Raw genomic sequence first — 19,607 nt, 5'->3', positions numbered from 1 at the left:
ATCGCCAGTTGTAGCTGACGTTTGTGGTTTCACTCAATGTGGTTAATCCAGAGTGGTAATCTATTGAGAGCAAGGATTTATCCTTCATGTTGTGGGGTCCCTTGGTCTGTCGCTCTCAAATTGCGCCGACCGTTTAGTTTATGAAAACTACTTTAACACTCGAAATTACCGGTTGTGTTTGACGTCTGTCGTTTAGCTCGATCTGGTTAATTCAGAGATGTGGCCCATCAAGAGTTTTGACACTAGAAATATTAAGCACCCATGTTGTGTTTTGATTAGATATACTACATAAACCGTAAGGTCCATAAATTTAAATTACTTCAATAATAAATGACTATGTGGAATTGGCAGGTTACTAACCCCTTTAAAGGAGTTTCGATATTCATGGAACTACAAGAGGCGATTACTTAGGACATAGGATTAGGATTTTGTTATAGAGGGCCTGTTAGGGAAAACGAAAGTCCAATTAGCAAGAAATAACAAAAGAAACAAAAATAAAAATGCTGTGAAATTGAGTTACGCTAGAATCGGTTATTTACCTACGTCGGCTGGAGATTGGTCAACGATGATTAAAAAGTTCACATTTGTCAAACTTTAGTGCCCAAATACCCAAATTAGAATAAAGCATACTTAAAATTACCGCTATCCAGAGGAAAATGTGAACAATCCAATTCGACCTGCAGATTCTGTCGTTTTCTTCTTCTTTTTTGCATGTAACTAACCGTATATAATAAACGAAAGAAAAAGGTCGTTCAAAAGGTCGCAAGTAAAAGAACCATCACTTAGGTAGCCAATTTTCCTTCATATTGAAAGAATAGTCTTGAATTGATCCTACAGGATAGACAAATTGTGCTATCCCTAACAAAGAAGAAAGCCGAAAGACCCCTGCCTCTATGGATACTATCCCCCTTTTTATTCTCGCAATAATACATAGGACACATACAAGAGATGAACCAACGAATAGCACGTGGTAACGATATGTAACGCTAGCATATTTACATTCTCTCGCTTATCTCTCTCCCTATATGTATGTGTGTGTACACCTTTGCCTCTTCTAAAACAGTAGCAATGAATTCTTGACGTCGTAATTCATTTTCTCCAAGTTGGGCTGCACTGCGGACTGAATCATCGGCGGCGGGCCGCAGGCCAGCGCCAGCGTGTCCTCGGATCCTTCGGGGATGTGCTCTCTCAAGACGCCCTCGTTGATGTACCCGGTGCTATATTGCCAACCTTCTCGAATTGGCTCCTTGACCACATACCAAACCTTCAACCGGTCGTGCTTCTTCGACCACCCGTCGAGATCTTCCCTTAGAAGAATATCTTCCTCAGTCCGGTTCGCATAGACCACATACATCTCGGTCTCATCCTCGGGGTCCTTCAGGATCGCTTGGATCACTTGGTAAATCGGAGTTATGCCCGTCCCGCCGGCCAACATGGCCAGCTTCTTGGCAAACTTCGGCTTGCCATGCACCAAGAAGTGGCCCCGTCCGGTGTATTCTATGTGCCCTAGCGGACCCTTCACGTCGAGGAACGAGCCTAAGGGGAGCGACTCCAAATATTGCGACATTAGCCCACCATTAGGGAATTTCGGGTGCACGTTCTTGAAGTATATTTTCACCACGAGCTCGAAGTAACCGACCACGTCAACTCCACTCGTCGGCGTATACGCCCTCATGCAGAGCTTGTCCTCGATGGTGGCGCACAGGAATACGTGCTTCCCCACAGGCAACCCGAGCACCTGGTCCTCGGACGGGAGAGCGAACCGGAATATGCGGACGTCGTGCGAGATGGCCGTCTTCTCGACTAGTTTGCACGGGATTTTCTCGCGAGGGACAAGGGCAACGGGGCGAGAGGGCACAATTTCCTTGATTGGGGCCAGGTGAGTCAAGTTGGAGGACCCGTGCGTTGAGTCATTCGGCGAGGACACGGTGGAGTCGGACGTGTAGCCGGTGGTTATCAGCTCGCCAATGCGGTATTCCTCGAGGAGCTTCTTGGCCTTGTCGGAGTGGATGGCATCGAACTCCTCGGTGCAGTCGGTGCCGGCATTGATGAGGATGCTGTCGGTGCCGCCTGGATGCTCCTTCAGGAACCTCGTGCAATCGTAGACGTGACCGTGGACGATGATCCATGCCGAGTCGGCCGAGTTGTGCTTCTTGACCTCGGACGCGGAGATCATATTCGTGGCGGTGTTCATGAAAGGCGAGGAGACGCTCTTCTTCAGGCTCTGGTTGCCCTCTGCCGACCGCTCGAGGTGCTTCTCCCGGGCCATCCAACCGCCGGATTGGTTTCCCGGCTGGGTTGGGTGCTCGAACACGATCCCGATCTCGCCCTTGTGCGGTCGGCACACGTTGGTCTTTGCTCGGAACCAGCAATTATTCATCATACCCTGTTTCCGTCAAAGATTCCATGAGAATTTTTCGTCCGTTGACCAAGTCAATGCGGACCAACCCACTTGTCCCGATCTGAATATTATATATATTCCTGTTCGAATTACCATGGAAAGCGAGACATTTGAAGAGAAAAAGGGAAATCCATCTATCTTATTACCTTCCTGCAGAGAGTATAATCTTTCCAACCCAGACAAACGTAACACAGATTATACCAAATTATATATAGTGACGTAGGGGCACAAGTCATCCTTGCCATACCGTATCAATCTCGTTTTGACAACTACGTGCAAGCCCGGTCCTTTTCCCAGTCTCTAATACACTTACATCCCATGAAAACTACATGCGGTCGTTACTAGCATGCCCTAATAATTCGGTCCTCGACGGTAATTCTTGTTTTATGATAATTAATTACTTTCATGCTAATATTAATAGCAAACATAAAATGATAGTGCATATCTATTATAATTCCTTAATAGTGCATATCTATTATAATTCCTTAATCTACACATCGTCCTCACATGAAATACATTTTTTTTCCATATAATAAACACCGATTTGGAAAATCATTTTAGGTTCTCAAACACGACCAAACGATTTAAAAAACCCATTTAGAGTTCCACCAAAATCATCATACAAAGCAACTTTCCGGTGACTAAACTACATTTTTAAATGCTGTTCAAAAAAAAAAAAACAACATTTTTAAATGGGTCTTCTATCGTACCAACCACACGTCGTACGATATAGGGAAAAAGACGCGGACCTAACGAGGAAAAAAAAAAATCACGAATCAATTTAAAATCCTCAAAAGATGAACATACCATGAGGTTCCAGATGAGCTTCTCGGGCTGGGTGTTGAGGGACTCGTCCCAGGCGCGGACGGCGATCTCCCTGGCCCCAACCAGGTCCAGCACCTCCACCTCCAGCGACCAGAAGCACCAGCACCAGTAGCGGCCGTACCGGCTCGGCTTCTCCGGATGGTCCAGCGCGCACACCAGCCACGTCTCGCCGCCGTCCATTGTCACCTCCACACGCGTCACCTTCTTCCCTCCTCCTGCACACGCACAGAGTCATCCGACAAAGGGAGTCCGATGTGAGCACCAGATATTTTCCTCCTCGTGTGTACCATATTTCTTTGGCATGCTGCCCTCAGCATGAAGAATGAATAAAAATCTTTATTCATATGTGAATTCGAACCATCGAATGTGTCACAAATCTGTCACGCTCACCGTACAGAAAAAGACACATTGCCCGAAGTAAAGTCCAGTCCGCTCCCGTGCTCATGTTTCCCGAATGTCTAATATGCCTAATCAACCACTTCATAAAAAGTGATTAATTATCATAATTCCTTAGTAATTTTGATTAACAGATAATTTTATTTATGCCACAGTTAACTTCTAACCGCCTTTTTTTTTTTTAAATTAGAAAAAATCCCACGAGTAATCGCTCTGTGAAGTACCTATTCCTTACAATGAAAAGCTTGTGCTTAGTATCATTTACTAACATTGACATGTGAATCATATATATGGAATCCACGTGATCAATAAACTAGAAAATCTTTATTTGTACGATTTATAAACCCTTCTACATCCATATTTAAGAGGTGTAGCTTTCTACTCAAACGGGCAAAAAATTACTATATCTAGACAATGAAAGATCTTACAGGCATCTTATTCTCACCGAATCAATTTACCACATCTATTAATTTTCGTAAATCTCACTCGATCTCCCATACATACACGATATAACGAATATATGCATTGAATTCACATGGACCCCGCTACAAGCTTCTCCGGACAGCATCTACCTTTGCATGCATCAAGGATCAATTCTTTTGTACTCGCGCGTGGGAAATAGATAAGATGATCCGAGTTTTTGTTTCGCAAAAAAGAGGTGCAAACAAACCGTCTCCGTTTAAATCCCAGTGAACGATAATTCGAAAAAGGCTCACCGGAGTATGCATAGCCCCTCAACGTGTAGGGCCTCTGAGTCGTCCACGAGTTGATGGGCAGTATCTCCTCATGGCACGGCGTGGTTATCACCGAGTTAATGTTCAGCTCGTTTATTATGTACTCCGGCTTGTACCACCATGCTGTCCAAAAGCCAAAAAACAAAACCCACCACATCCTCAGTTCGTCCCAACAAGCTCGTGACCGAAACAATTCATAACAATAACGAAATAAACAAGAAGACCTTCAGAAGTTACCCACGATTTTTAACCTCAATATCCGAAAGAGACTAACTGACAAAAGGCAAAGGTAGATCCCAAACCAACGTCCCCATCGAAACCAATTAATCATAGCCCCACCAAACCCCACCCCCATGGAAAGGAAGACCCTTTTGTGGTCTGTCCATTTCCAGCTGAGCGAATAGACTTCGCGGAGATTGACTTGATTAATACCCAATCTGCAATTTCTACGAAGCGAATAATCATTCCACCAATGGATCGACCGCACGCATCGTTCCCTCCCCGTCTTTTCACCCATTGCTTAATAGAAACGGATTTTTATTTTTTTTTCTTCAATCGGTAAAGGATCAATATGAAAAATAAAAAGAAATTTCCAGTCTCTCTCGTCCATGAAATAATGTATTCCTCGTAAAAATCGAGGAATTAGGAATCATTTTAGATGCACGAGCTAAGATCTGAAGCATCGTGGCGGATCTTGACACCGTACTGTGAGTGGAAATGAATCAGGCGGAGGGGAACGCCGTACCTTCGGCATTAGCGAGCTCGGCGTCCACATGGGAAGGGAGGACCCTGTTGTCCTTGTAGTGGTAGTAGCTCTCCGACTCCAGCGTCGTCACCACGATCCGCTTCAGCCACTTGACCATCCGGCCGCCGATGAACCCCGGGATGATCATCCGCACCGGGAACCCGTGGTCCGGCGACAGGAGCTCCCCGTTCTGCATGTACGCCAGTATGATGTCTCGGGACGGGTCCATGGCGACCTCCTTCCGGACGCTCGTCCCGTACTTGGACCCGCCGCCGCCGGGGAGGTCCTCCGCCCCCTCGAAGCACACATTGAGGGCCCCGCCCCGGCGGCCCATGATCCCGCACCGCCGCAGCACGTCGCGGAGCGGGACCCCGCGCCAAACCGAGGTGGATATTCCGGCGGGGCCCCAGTTGAAGCCGATGGTCTGCTTCACCATGTTCTGCTCCTTGCGGCGGTTGCCGGCGCACACGAGCGTGACCGGGAACTCGCGGCTCTCGAACTCGTCCACCAGCTGGTCCATGGTGAACCGGGCGGGCCGCTTGACGAGGCCGGTGACCTCCACGGTCCAGTCCTGCCAGGAGGCCCGGGGGACGGGGCCGTGGTTGCGGACGTAGTGGAGCGGGACCGGGGTGATGAAGCCGTGGTGCATGAGCCGGGCCAGCGGCGGCTCGGCGTTGAAGGGGTGCTTCCCGGTGAGGCGGACCATGGAGGGGTTGCGCTCGACCCACTGGTCCGCCGTGCCCTCGTCCCGGGGGTCGCGGACCGACGCCTCGACCTCGGCGTTGCCCTTCTTGATGAGCTCCTCGTAGGCGGTCTGCGCCTCGGCCTCGGCGTCGCCGTCCTCGTCCTCGCTCGAGGAGCCGGCCGGCTCGGTCGGCGGGAAGCCGCGGGCCCTGACGGGGGAGTCGGGGCGGTGGGGCGGGCCGGGCTTGAAGGGCGAACGACGCCGCCTGTGATGGCGGCCTCGAGGTGGGGGTACTGGCGGTTATCGACTGAGGCCGCCATTGGACTGACTTTTTGAGCTCTTTTTTTTTTTCCCCTTCGCTTGCAAGTATTTCTTTCTTCCCCCTTTTTTATTTTCCCCTCAGACTGGGGAAGGAAGTTGATTCACTCTCTCTCTCTCTTTGGTCCGAGCCTTGACGGAGGAGGAAGGGGGTGTCCTTTCGAGTATATATAAGCACCCTCCAAGCTGGAGGAGCGAACGTGCGAGAAGGCGACTGATCCCACCGGGTCCCAGCTGATCTACCTCGTGACGTCATATACGTGCGAGAGAGAGAGAGAAAGAGGTGTTCTTTTACTATTAAGAGCTTAGTTTAATAATTGGGCATTTCGTTCCAGGACGAAATTATTACACGAATCTAATAAATATATGTATTCAAGTAGATTCGAATCTAATTTTTGGTAATGTACCAATTCGATGTGATAATTTTCTTGATTCCTTTTTCCGTCCACACCATATTTATATATTCATCTTCTATTTAATTTAAAACGTAATAGAAAAACCTCTTTAGTATCTCGTGAGATATATATCATCTTTACGTGATACTTTTTGAATTATTTTTTGATTGAGCGGTGGATGCGGCCCCAAGAGCGAAGGGGTGTTTGGCCAGAGCCACAAACACACATGGAGACGCATAAAGGAAGAAGGGCAGGCCAAGAGAAATGGCCACCGCTTATTTATATTCGATATTTGACAACATCGCTATTTTTCGTCTTTGTTTTTTTTTTTTTTCATGTTTGCATGAGGGCAGACTGCCTTTTTCTCCGTTGTTGTTTAAGCCAAAAACCGTTTGCCAGCGGAGCATGCCGCCAAAATTGGAAAATCGTAATCATCTTACCTCATCCTAATACAATTAGGGGTGATTGGTTCTAGAGTAGATGATTCCCATTCTAAAATATCCTGAAATCGAGAACCGCCGCTAAGGATCAATTCCAAAAAATTGAAATTAGGAACCACTTATTGATTTCGTGAACCTACTTAGGAACCGGACTATCATATCCCTACTTGGAAGAGGTGCGTGACCTGAGAGCAAGTGACGAGATTGGAGGCCGGAGGCAAGCGGGAGCAAGAGGAACAGAGGGAGCAACAAGGCTGGAGGCAATTGAGAGTGAGGGTGAGATAGGTATTACCGAGATTGGAGGCCACCAAGAGCGAGAATGAGAGAGAGAGGGAGGCGAAGCTATAAGATGAGTGAGGCGAAAGACAAAGAGAAGACAAAAAGGAAAAGTTTCAATCATAAAAAGTAAAACATAGAAAAAACAAATAATATGTACACATACCAATCCGTTTTGGGTAGACAGTTCCACACACTTGGAACCGTTAAATGGACCAATATTCTTTGATTCTAGTAGATTGGACTAAGAATCGCCAATTTTACTCTAATTCGTTCCAGGCAATTCTTAATTTTTTTGCACAACCCCTAAATACGACCCATGGATACTTACTTTTTCTTACATGGGATTTTACAGGCCACAAAGCGACATATTTCTATCATATGCCTACATATAATTCATCACATAAATCCAAACTTTGCACGAAGTCTCGATATACTAGCAAGAAGACCCCTTTGACTTTTGAATAACGTGCATCACTTCGTCGGATAATTCTAATATTTACATTAGCCGACATTGGATTCACAAGTTCAATCAATACATGATGCTATTTTGACTCAAAGCAAAGAGGCGAGTCCTTTTTCTCAAAGTCTTCTTTCGTGAGTAAAACCCTCACCAATAGTATGATTGATTCCTACATCACCTTTTCTAAATAAGAAAATGAAGAGGCCAACGTAGCAGAACTGGTCCCCAAATTTTGTCGTACGGTCACGTATAAATCATCCTACGTCATTAGTATTTCCCGCAAAGATACTGTGAACAATTATAATATTTTTATTATTGTAAATTGTAAATTGTGTCTGACCAATGGATATATTTTCTGGTCGAAAATGACCTGTTTTTTTTTGTTTTTTTTCCTTGTATTTTCCCCGCTTCTCTACACCGCCTGGGGCTGGGGAAGTGGCTCCGCCTCTTCACCTCCGCAAGAGAAAGATTATACATGTAAAATCCGATTATTTTTATGACCAAAAAAAAAAATCCGATTATTTTTTAGGAATAGCCATTACGTGTGCTTTATATTAGAGAGAACGACCCTACTAATCATTTCTATATGTTGAATTATGCACAATGATGGATTGATTGTAAAAGCGCACAACCATAAGGTGTCTCGGTTCAAGGAATTCCATCATGAGAGATATACACACACAATGCAGACACGCACTGTATGTATGTACGTACGTGGGTATGTACTATGTATGCGCATGTACTTAAAATAATTTAAGTAGGTAGCTGTTTGAATGCTTAGATTTGTCAAATAGCCTTTCTTGGACCCTGGGAAGGGCAAACCGGAGGGCAATATCCCTGAGCAGGCATTGATTTCAACGTTTCAAATGGTTTTTGGTTTTACGATGGGGGGAGCATAATCTTGTGACATTATTCAAGCGTAGATTAAAACATTAGACGGAGTTCTATACTGATTTTTAGGCGCACGTTGTGAAAAAGAATGAACAGTAACATTCAAGACGTTAAATGCGAAAAGTAAATATCCATTACATATCTGACCAAAAAATAAAATATCCGGTACATGAAGGATATATATTGTGGACTTTCAAATCTTTTAAGGCTTTTTGATCATGTACACAACGACTAATCTTTTATCTACTTATGGGTGAACATGTTAACCTCTCTTTTGAAAAAACAAAGTTTACTGGTCTCTTATTAACCTTAATCACACCACAAGTAAATGGGACTTGAACATCGAATGTTACTTGTTATTTATCATCATACTTATTTTTTCTTGAAACGAGCATGCTAAAGACCATTTTTTATTTCAAGTTTTTTTTTTCAATTTGAAGTTCCATTTACAGTAATTGGATTGATAAAACCATATTATATGAAAGGTTAATACAGATTATTTAATTAACGATGCTAATGATGAAGATATCATGACAATAAGGGACAAGATGTCTATGTTGTGTTATATCGGTATAGAGTTTAACTCTGACGAGTGCGTACATTTTATAATATCAAATGGAAAAAGTAATGAGTATACAATCGTTTAGAATGTGATAGAAGATTGAAATCGTAAACAAAAAAAAAGAAAATCAACTTAAAATGTGATATAAGAATTCGACCCATCCAACATCGTTTCATACTTGTGATTATATGAATCTTGGTATCATTTTGCTTACTTCGGCCATCTTTTTTAAGGGAATCCGTCTCAACGAGATTTGTAACAGATCCCACCAAGAGGATTCTTGCTTCCCCAGGTGAACCGGATAAAAAAGTTATGTACGAAAATATGTTATGCATACTGCTTGCTTCTCAATTTTCATTACTTAATACTCCGTCTCATATGTAGGCTAATGCTAACACATGAAAACATAAAAGATAGATCTAACTACATACATCTAGTGAACAACCTGATATGGGAAAGCAAATGGTTAAACAAGAGTAATAGACAGGACAAATAAGAGAGATTGTCGGGGTCGATATTATGGTCTTTAAAAATGATACTAAATTTTTAAAATCGGGTTCTTTTCAAAAGTTTAAGCTATCAAAAAACACATTATAATTTGTATATAATATACCACGTGACGTCCTTAAATCTACCAAAACTATTATTGACTTCCTGTGAGGGAAAATTTGCACTCGCTTCAAGTACAATAGAAACGAACCAAAAAACCAAAAATAAAAAATAAAAAGTCAACAGAGGGTCTTAAATTGTTTATGTACTAATGTTCATAACTTCTTAAACATTTGTTTCACCAAATTATGTATGTGAAGGTCTTTATTATTATTATTATTATTATTATTTTTATTATTTTTATTATTTTTATTATTATTATTATTATACTGCTGGTGCACCTAATAAATATCTTTAAAGTAACTATACTTAGATATTCAATGGAACCTAAGTGGAACCATAGAACCTCGCTATAAATATGACCTATACGCAATCGATTCTTTCTCCCCCAACCTGCCATTAGTATAAGTGAAGCTTAAAAGATCGGATAGATTTCATGTTTAAGGATTGCAAAGTGTAAAAGTGATGTGCATGTTACCATATTGTCTACGATGACATAAATAACTAACGACTAGGTTACATTTGCTCATGTCACAAAGGAGTCGGGATAGCATTTCATTCTTACACGTTTTCAGAGGATTAAGGCGAAAAAAAATTAAAGGAAGTTGAAAATACCAAAATCACAATATAAAAATAGAAAGAGGCAAGCGAGTGCATTTTGAAATTTTATTCCGAAGTCGAATAGGAATGGAGCGAAATGAAATGGATGTGTCGCGCTCTTGAGATGGAAGGCCTGATTTCCATTATAAAGTTTTTCTTGTCGAACTGGAGAAGCAGCCAAACATATATGGCAAGGTGAAATTAATTTCAACTATTTTAAAATTATAATTCTTTGCGGCTTTGATATTCACTTAGGATGATTGTTCACGTCCTAAATGTGACTTTTCCAGGTCAAGTTAGATGGGAAAAACGCCCTACAATCTAACACACATAGATATGTATCAATCATCAATAATAAGAAGCCAGATTCGGAATTTTGAGGGCATGTGGTCTTTCTCTTCGTCGTTCCCATCTTCTCTCGATGGCCATGTTTAAATTAATCGAAAACTACAAGCTCAGAAAATGGGGTGGACTTTCTTCGTGGATCCACGGCGATGTCATTTCTTCCATGGTTTGAACAGACCGTGTGTGAACCACAGACAACCCTTCCCCAGAAAAAAACTAGAGATGGCTAGGGTTTCTGATGAATGACATGCATAATATTAATTTCCAGTCGGTTTACCAAAACGCCGTGCTTCTTGTTAAGTACAGCCATCTTATCATAACCCAGTCGCCGAATCACATGATATAGTTGTATTGCTCAAAGCTCATGCCTCGTGGACCTTTTCTTTTTCTCGTTTGTCTCGCTGGTTTGGCTTCACATATGCCTTTACGTGTCTAAATTCTTCCAATTGAAAGATTACACGAATCCAGAATTACCCTGTCTGGGTGCCAACTTCCCCGAATGCAACAGCCAACCGATCGTGTTGGGGCAAGCTGATGAATAACCTAATAGGTTCTCCATTTGGGGTAACTCCAATGGGAATTCGCTACGCGAGGGGCTAAGCGGGGTTGCTATTTCAGAGCAATCGTGTAGGGACAAGTTCATGTGCATTTGGGGATTAAAAAAAGGAAGAACAGGAGAGTAACTGCCCATCGATTAGGGTTTGGCAAGGTGCAGGTGATCTAGAGTAGGTCCCCATTGGAATAAGTAATCTTATCCAGCATCGGAAGCTAATTCAAAGGAGGAAGTCAAATTGGAGAATATTACGGAAGGAAGCGAGGGAGGAAGGAAGGGAGGGATGAAGTGGACAAAAATGGTGGGGGGGAAGGAGGCGATGGGAAGTGGCGCATGGAGGCTCCAACGGCCAATGAGAAAAAGAAAACCTGGGGCGGAGTTTCAGTAAGGGAGGGAGAGAAAGATGGGGGGAATCGCATCGGGTCCGTACCATCCAAACCAAGGAGGTGACCCATTGCATCACCTAAAGGCCAATTTGCCTATTTAACTTAGCCCTCTCGCACATCCATAAGCCGTCCCCCGCTTTTTGTACCCTTGCCTGACCCCTCCCTTCCCTAAATCTTTCTTTACCACACATCTCTCTCTCTCTCTTCCCTGAATCTTTCTTTACCACACATCTCTCTCTCTCTCAATTATTGTGAAGTAGGTTAAATTTAATGGATTCGATCAATCACATATCAAGATACATCGTCAGCAATAAAAAGATTATAATGATGGTATGTTACATAGATTCAGCCAAATTTTCTTTATTTCGATAGAATTAGTCAGATGATCACGACACGGATGATGTACTCGAAAGATATCTTTCGCGTGGATAGATTATCGGAAAAAATATATCGAATGTCTCAGAAATCATCTATTGATTAATATGATGCATCCGTCGCATATTAATATGCTGCATACATCGCATCCCTTGACGCAAACGCTATATAATTCATTTCGTTTTATGTTCCATTCACTCAAGCGGTTTTAGCGTCGAGTAAAACTCAATCGACGCCTAATACACTGTAGCAAATAATTGGAAAAAAAGGGTCATGCTTGGGAAACTCAGGTCCTATACTTTGTACCAATGGTAAAGAAACAAAGCCCTTTTCATTACTCTATCTCAATGGGACTATTCAGGTCCTATACTTTGTACCAATGGTAAAGAAACAAAGCCCTTTTCATTACTCTATCTCAATGGGACTATTCTATATATTACGAGGGTTTCAGCAAACTAATGATAGAATTCATGATCAATTTTCCTCCCCATGAGAGGCCAGTGACAAAATTAGTCTCATGTGGAGTGTAGTGTCCCAGCCAGAGAAAAGAGCTAGGGTTTCGCCAAGAGTCGAATCACGCCCATGCATCGTGGGGGCCAGCAAATTTAATTCGATTATTCGCAATACACGGTTGGCACACTTCTCCTCTCCTCACATTGAGGGGGTGACGTGACTGTACTGAAGTGGTCATCGGGAGGGGATGCAATATAAAAGAAAAGGTATTGCCAGTTGTCTTTCTAACTATGATAATAACAACAAATAATAATATAATTATAGTAGCGATAATGTTTATAAATATGATAATGATAACAACGATTGTAAAAAGAGAGGAGCAGATGCTAGCCTACATTCGTCTGGCTCTCCCACTTGGACACGATTGTCTCCACAAAAGAAATGCCACAGAGGCCACATTTTCATTTGGCCCTGTGGCGCTGGGATATTTTTGGCCCCTTGGCTTTTGGGAATACCAGCTCGTGGCCCGTCGAAAGAGCTAAACTCGTGTATATCTATATATCATGTAATTATCTACGTCGAAAAAGTTATGTATGGATGATATATGATGGAAAAGATGTAATAAATATGCATGTGAATGAGTGATTGACGATCTCTTAGCAGCCTATCGCTGAAATGTTCCTTGTCTAGTTTCGTGTTTCCTTTTTTTGCCATCATCTGTGATATAGTATCTACGTCACTGGCAGAACAAAGGGCCATCGACTCTCTAGTTCCAAAAAATTTCTATTAAGAGGAAAGAATTTCAAAATAAAATGTATATTTGTTAATTTTAGTGGAAAAGAATGTGTCTCACCTCCGCCAAGCTCGAATTCTTGATATACCATTGACCTACGTCTTTCCGAATACATGCATCGTGTGAAAAAGTTAAACGTGAAAGATTAAGATATTATGTGGAGGGAATACTAGCTCGTGGCCCGTTAAAAGAGCTAGACTCACGTGTATCTAGATCATATAATTATATATATCGAGAATTATATTTGGATAATCCTTGTTGGAAAAGATGCAATAAATGCATGAGTAACTGATTCATGATATCGCATTAGCCTATCTCGGAAATGTTCTACATCTAATTTCATGTTCCCTTTTTTAGGTTATCATCCATGATCTAGTACCTACGTCATTGGTGGATGAAGGGGCCACCTCCGTTCTAATTCCGAAAGTTTTATATTAAGTGAAAGAATTTCAAAAGAAAAAGTAAATTTGTTATTTGTTATTTTAGTTTAAAAAATGTGCATTACATATATATAAGGCATAATTTGACCGTGTATGAAGGGTTGTAAAATCAGTGGCTCCTATTTGGTGGGAGCCAGTTGTGGTTACCTAACAACGGGCTGTAAGTTTTTGAGAAGGGAGTACCACGATTTGAATTCTAAACCTATGTTTAGATACCATGTTGGAAACTCCAAGATAAAATCTTAAATTATTAGGTGGAAGGAGATTACATGTATATAAGAACTTTTAATCACATAGTTAAATGGTATGAGATTATACTTGAACACCTATGAGAGACAACCATTGAGTTTCAATATGATGATCAATGTCAAGCAGACCACACTTGGTGTGTGAGCATGATAATGCGAACGGATGTATAAGGTGCAGAAAGAAGAGAGCCTAATTTTAGCTCAACTAATTATCGAAAATTCACAGTTTATAAAAGTAAAAGACTGTAATTCGCGACAGTATGTAAAATAGTGTATAAGCTCACTCCATGTTATGCAACTGCATGAGTTGCAACACATCAGTAATCTCTTAGTTTTCCTTTATTGTTCCATAGAGATCATCTAAAACGCATAAGTGGATAGTAACAGTATTTGGAAAATGAAAGTTCTTACACTAGTTATCTTTTCACATTGGGTTATCATCTTTGCATCCGGATGTCAAGAGAGATTGAATTGCGTATATGTTTGCATGCAACTCATCAAGCGTTACCCCTGTATGTAAAAATATTGAAGTAGCATAAAGAAAAATTGTGTAACAATAGTAATAATGTAATCCATATAGCGTCCCAAATATTAGAACAAAAAGGAATAAGGTAAGTGAGCGAATATTTCACGTATGTTGAGAGTGCATTGTCCTTTTCGCATTCATTAAGTACAGAAGCGGAATCCCGTGAAAATGTGTTTGCTCTTGAGCTATCCCGAAATTTAATAAGATTGCTTGACTCGCGAGGCTCGAGCCAGCGAGGGAAATTCGAGAGCAATAGAGAGACTTGTGAACGAGTAAGGCCGGAGAGGGCAGGGAAAAAGAGAGAGAAGAAAGTGGCACCAGCGGCAAGATTAAAAAAGAACGAGGGCTTTTATGGATTGGTTTCCAGTTTGGCCCAATTGGTATAGTTCCACCCTGAAACAGGATTTGCAATGCCAGTTTTCGGATGGTTCTGAACTCAGAACCGGGAACCACCATTTTTGGAACTGAAAACCGAACCGGTTTCCGGGGCCAAGGGGCCAATTTGGACCAGTTTCCAGGTAGAACTAAATCGAATGCACAGCACTAGTTGCACTTATGTTTACTTAAACAAAAGGAAAACATAACAAATTGAGCAGCAAATATCATAATAAAATACCCTTTAGCGTGCCAATTATAAAAACATGAATTGTAAGCTTGAGACACGCATAATCGTACCATTTTTGTTGTTTTGGCCAGATCCAGATCTTTCGTTGCTTCTTTCGGAAAAATAAAGAAATAAGTTCGATGACATTCTTGAAGATTAACTGAAATAGAACTCCATAGTTGTAGTTTGCAGAAAATTGCAGATCTAAACGCATCCATTGTTTGATTCTTGCAGTTTCAGATTATGTGAGTTACGACGTACGACTATGAGTATAATGTCAGGATAATTCTTCAAGGTTAATGATGATGCCACTAGAGAATTGGACGAGATATGGTAGTGTTATTTTTTACATGTATTCAAAGTACAAGATAGCTGACGCTTTACAAAATGACATTAGCTAGAATATATGCAATGGAATAACTTTCCCGAGCTACAGCCTTTCTTCATGGAAAATCTTACTGCACTTACTAAGAGTATTAGAATTGCTTGACGGGTCTTGATTTGAGAGAGCAATTTTTGGAATTGCTTTACAATCGAAAGATATTTTCTTCAATATGCTCCCGCAAGGGTGTTCCGCCGCGAATGCTGATCTTGGATCGTAAATTAATAAAATGTTGTTGTGCAAGACGCTTTGTCAGTGCATCTGCAAGTGGATAGTGGACACATGAGCACAACACACTCATATCCAACCTTTGTTAACCATGTAATGAACAAAGTGATAATCAATAACAATGTGTTTCATGTTATAGTGAAAAACAAGATTAGCACACACATAAGTAGCATCAATGTTATAACAATAAACGCTAGGTGTAGTCAAAGAAGATACTCCAAGTTCATGCATAAGAGAGATTGAATCCATGGTAGCTCAAAAACTGTCACAACAATAACACAATACTTGGCTTCAGTTGATGAATGAGCAACTTGCTTTCAAGAGCACCATGATAAAGGATTCTAGCCAACATAAACTATACAAGCAGTTGCAGGCTCATGGCCATCCGAATTGCCTGCTAATCAGCATCAGAGAATGCATGAAGCGATGGAGAAAGACTACTTGCAATTTGCAAGTGTAGTCCATGATTGATGGTCCCTTTAAAATAATGTAAAACATATGTAATAGCACCCCATTGTATCTCAATTGTCTGCCCAATCAGCGTCAAAGAGTGCTTGAAACAATGGAGAAAGACTACTTTACAAGTGTAATCCAAAATTGATAGTCCCTTTGAGATAACGTAAAATCTATGTAATAGCACTCCAATGTATCTTGTTTGCTTGCCCAATCAGCATCAAAGAATGCATAAAGTGATGGAGAAAGAATAATTTGCAAGTGTAGTCCATTGAGATTCGATTGACTTGAAATATCTAATTGCGGACAATGATATTATTATGAGGCTCAAGCAGTACAAGTTGCAATGTACTATTTTGAAGAATTGCATTTAACTCCTCTAACATGACAGCGCACCAAATTAGTCAAACACATGTGGCATTGAAGGAATTGCGGTAAAGGAGCCAAATGAAGTGTTTGACTCTGTGGGAGGCATAGATAGGACTTGAGTGGCCGATGATGGATTTCCATTGGGGGATTTAAATTGGTATTTCTCACTAAAGTTGTAAGGCCATTTGGAATTTGTATGACTTGTTTGATTGTTCATGTTATACCTTAACTGTCTATTGTTGAAAGAATTGGCCAAATTCTTTATTAAAAATGGGACGGTGCACAAGTACTTTGAGGTTGTACAAATAGGAATTGGGAAGTGATGCAATGGAGCATTTTAGTGTGTTTGGAATGAGAAAAATGGAATAATTCAAACACCATATGACATAAGACAAAAACTTTGTTTTGCTGACGATCATAATACTTGTAAGCACTTTAAAAAGAGAGCATAACTAAAAAAAAAACAAGATTTAAATCGATTCAAGTTTGTGCTTATCATATAGTTTAAATCAAGGATAATACAGGCAATCAAAAGCTCAAAGTTTTGAGTAGTTTAAACGGGTGTCAAAGAGAGCCTCAAAAAGACTTTTGAGTCCTAAGATTGGTATAGTTAAATGACTTATTAGAAATGAAGCAGCTTTAAAAGCATAAGACCAAAACAAGGATGGAAGAGATATGCTTGATAAAGCAATGTAAAACTTGTTTCAATAACATATCTATAATGACATCGTGCAATCCCATTATGTGGGGAGCGTATGTAAGTGTTTGTAAATGTGCAACCACATGAGATAAAGAAAATCCTTTTAGTTTTTAATATCCTCCACCACCATCAAAGTATAATATTATGAAATTTTGAAAGTAATTTTCCACCAAATTCTTGAAGTTTGGAAATAGGGAGAAAATGTCGGATTTTTGTTTAATGAGAAGAGTTAGATGTATCTGATATAATCATCCATGAAAATAACATAATATGGAAAGCCATCTATTGATTTCATTTGAGTGGGCCCCCAAGATCACTATAAAGGAGTTCGATAGACCATCAACTAGACAATGTAGAAGCACCATATAGAAGTCAGTGACTTTTATGACATTAACACAACTCACACAAAAATCTAGAACAAAACCTGGAAAGAAAAGGAATTGACTTCAATTAAAAAAAAAAAATTAAGTTCTTATAAGAGGGAGGATCAAGATGTCAATGTCAATCACTAGAGAATGCGAGGACATCAATCATAATGAAGGGTGGTGGATGATTCACACGGAGTTGAAATAGAAGTTCATAAACGACATTATTATTTAAGTCCGTTGTCATTGCGCCAACACGATCATCGACCCTTAATTCAGTGCCACCTAATTCTCGGCACCATTGTCGTCTTTCCCCGCAGGGATTATCATACCCACTACTTAGCCTTAGATATCCAACATCGTGGACCACCAGCAACCCCACATAGACAGGTACGAGGTCACTGAAATCGAGTGACCACAGATTTACACGACCCAAGATTTTAGTACCTTTTTTGGTAAAAAGAATTAAGAAATCCACTAATCAAACGCCTAAATGAGACTAGGATTGGAATAAAAGAAACGCAAGCTTTCTAATTAAAATGGATATTAATGCACTATATATATGTTGGTGTGCTCCTCCAAAAGTTTAGACTTTTGGAATTTTCATTTTGCTTGCACTAATTTTTGCATCACGACACGATGTCTTGAGTTTGAATCCCACATCTCTAGTTCAATTTTAAATCATTCAAGAGTTATCCTTCTTCACAATTCATCACTTGCATTTCATCTACCTCAAAAAGAATAATTTCATCTACCTCAAAAAGAATAATGGGAAAATTTCAAATAAAAGCATTTCATTGACATATGATCACTTTAGACTCTTATTTGAAATAAAGTTCATTTTAAACTCTTATTTGAGAAAATGAGAGCATTTAGACCATTAGTTGAAATTTTCTTGAGAATAAGCAGTATGTACAAGTAATTGGGGATCATCAACTTTAACCCGTAAAATCATTTCCCAACTCACTCTAACAAAAATCATACGAACTCAAGAATGTAGAAACGAAGAATGGCCTTTCCCTTTCCCTTCTTTCTTCTCTTTCTTTCTTTTGGAATTTGGGCTTGATTGATCTTTCTATCGTGAAATGCACGATAAATCCAGGAACTAGCAAAAACCCAAGGATGAGCTTCAAGGGTTTCACCTTGGAGCTTCATCTTTTTCCTCCTACGAATTGATTAGATCGCGGCATCCCGGCTGTATCCATGCAAAATATGTAAAGAGAAATTAAACCTTACAGCTAGATTCAATTGCAAAAGCAAGTCTAGAGGATTAAGGAAGAATGTTCGAAATACAAAGAATAGTAGATCAATCGGGTCTTGCCAATGAGTGTCTTCAGGACACTTATTAAGATCGCCCACAATAGAAACTATGCATACATGTTTTTGAAAATTGAGCAATAACATGTAAGGTCTCATACTTCAATTAGAAATACAATTAATGAGACTAAGACTGCATTTGATAATAATTCTATTCCGGGAATAATTTCTTTTCAAAAATAGTTTTTTTCTATTTCTATTTCTTATAATAATTTTTGAATAAAATAACACGTTCAAGTAACTATAAAAAATTTATATTCCTAAAATAAAATAAAAAAAAGAACAAGAATGCATTTGGTACGACTCACAAATTCTTTTATGTCATAGAATTTCTTTTAATTTTTTTATATTTTTTTTATATTTTCCTTTTTCCTTCTCTTCTTTCTCCTCCTCTAGTCGGTAGCGGCGGTAGTGATTAGCAATCGACGGTAGCGACTACTGGTGGCTACTAGCGGTGGTAGTCGGCGACCGATGGTCGCAACCGACGACGAACACCCGGCCGACTACCGACCATCAGCGGTGGCGACAGCAGCGATTGACGACCAACAATGATGGCGAGTCTCCGCTAGTTGATTAAAAGTGGAAGAAGAAGAAACAAAAAAAAAAAAAAAAAAAAAAAGAAATAACTTATTTCTAGAAATTGTTCTTAGGAATACAAAATTACTTTTTTTCTACTTCTCACTCATGTTCCAAATTTATTCCCTAGCTACTTTTCTATTCCGAGGAATAA

At 40.6% G+C, this 19,607-nt stretch overlaps 1 protein-coding gene across 1 annotated transcript; it reads right to left on the bottom strand.

Annotated features, from left to right (window-relative positions):
* Positions 1-782: 782 nt before the first annotated feature.
* On the bottom strand, positions 783-6,231 carry LOC104450466 (nitrate reductase [NADH]). The gene is given in 5 exon segments (XM_010065034.3): positions 783-2,386; positions 3,209-3,441; positions 4,339-4,479; positions 5,102-6,041; positions 6,044-6,231. Coding segments are annotated over 5 exon segments (2,709 nt in total). The 5' UTR covers positions 6,107-6,231; the 3' UTR covers positions 783-1,054.
* Positions 6,232-19,607: the final 13,376 nt, after the last annotated feature.

The sequence above is a fragment of the Eucalyptus grandis genome, chromosome 6 (assembly GCF_016545825.1).
Source record: "Eucalyptus grandis isolate ANBG69807.140 chromosome 6, ASM1654582v1, whole genome shotgun sequence".
NCBI lineage: Eukaryota > Viridiplantae > Streptophyta > Magnoliopsida > Myrtales > Myrtaceae > Eucalyptus > Eucalyptus grandis.
The sequence above is the reverse complement of the archived record's forward strand: the minus strand, read 5'-3'. Positions and strand labels throughout refer to the sequence as shown.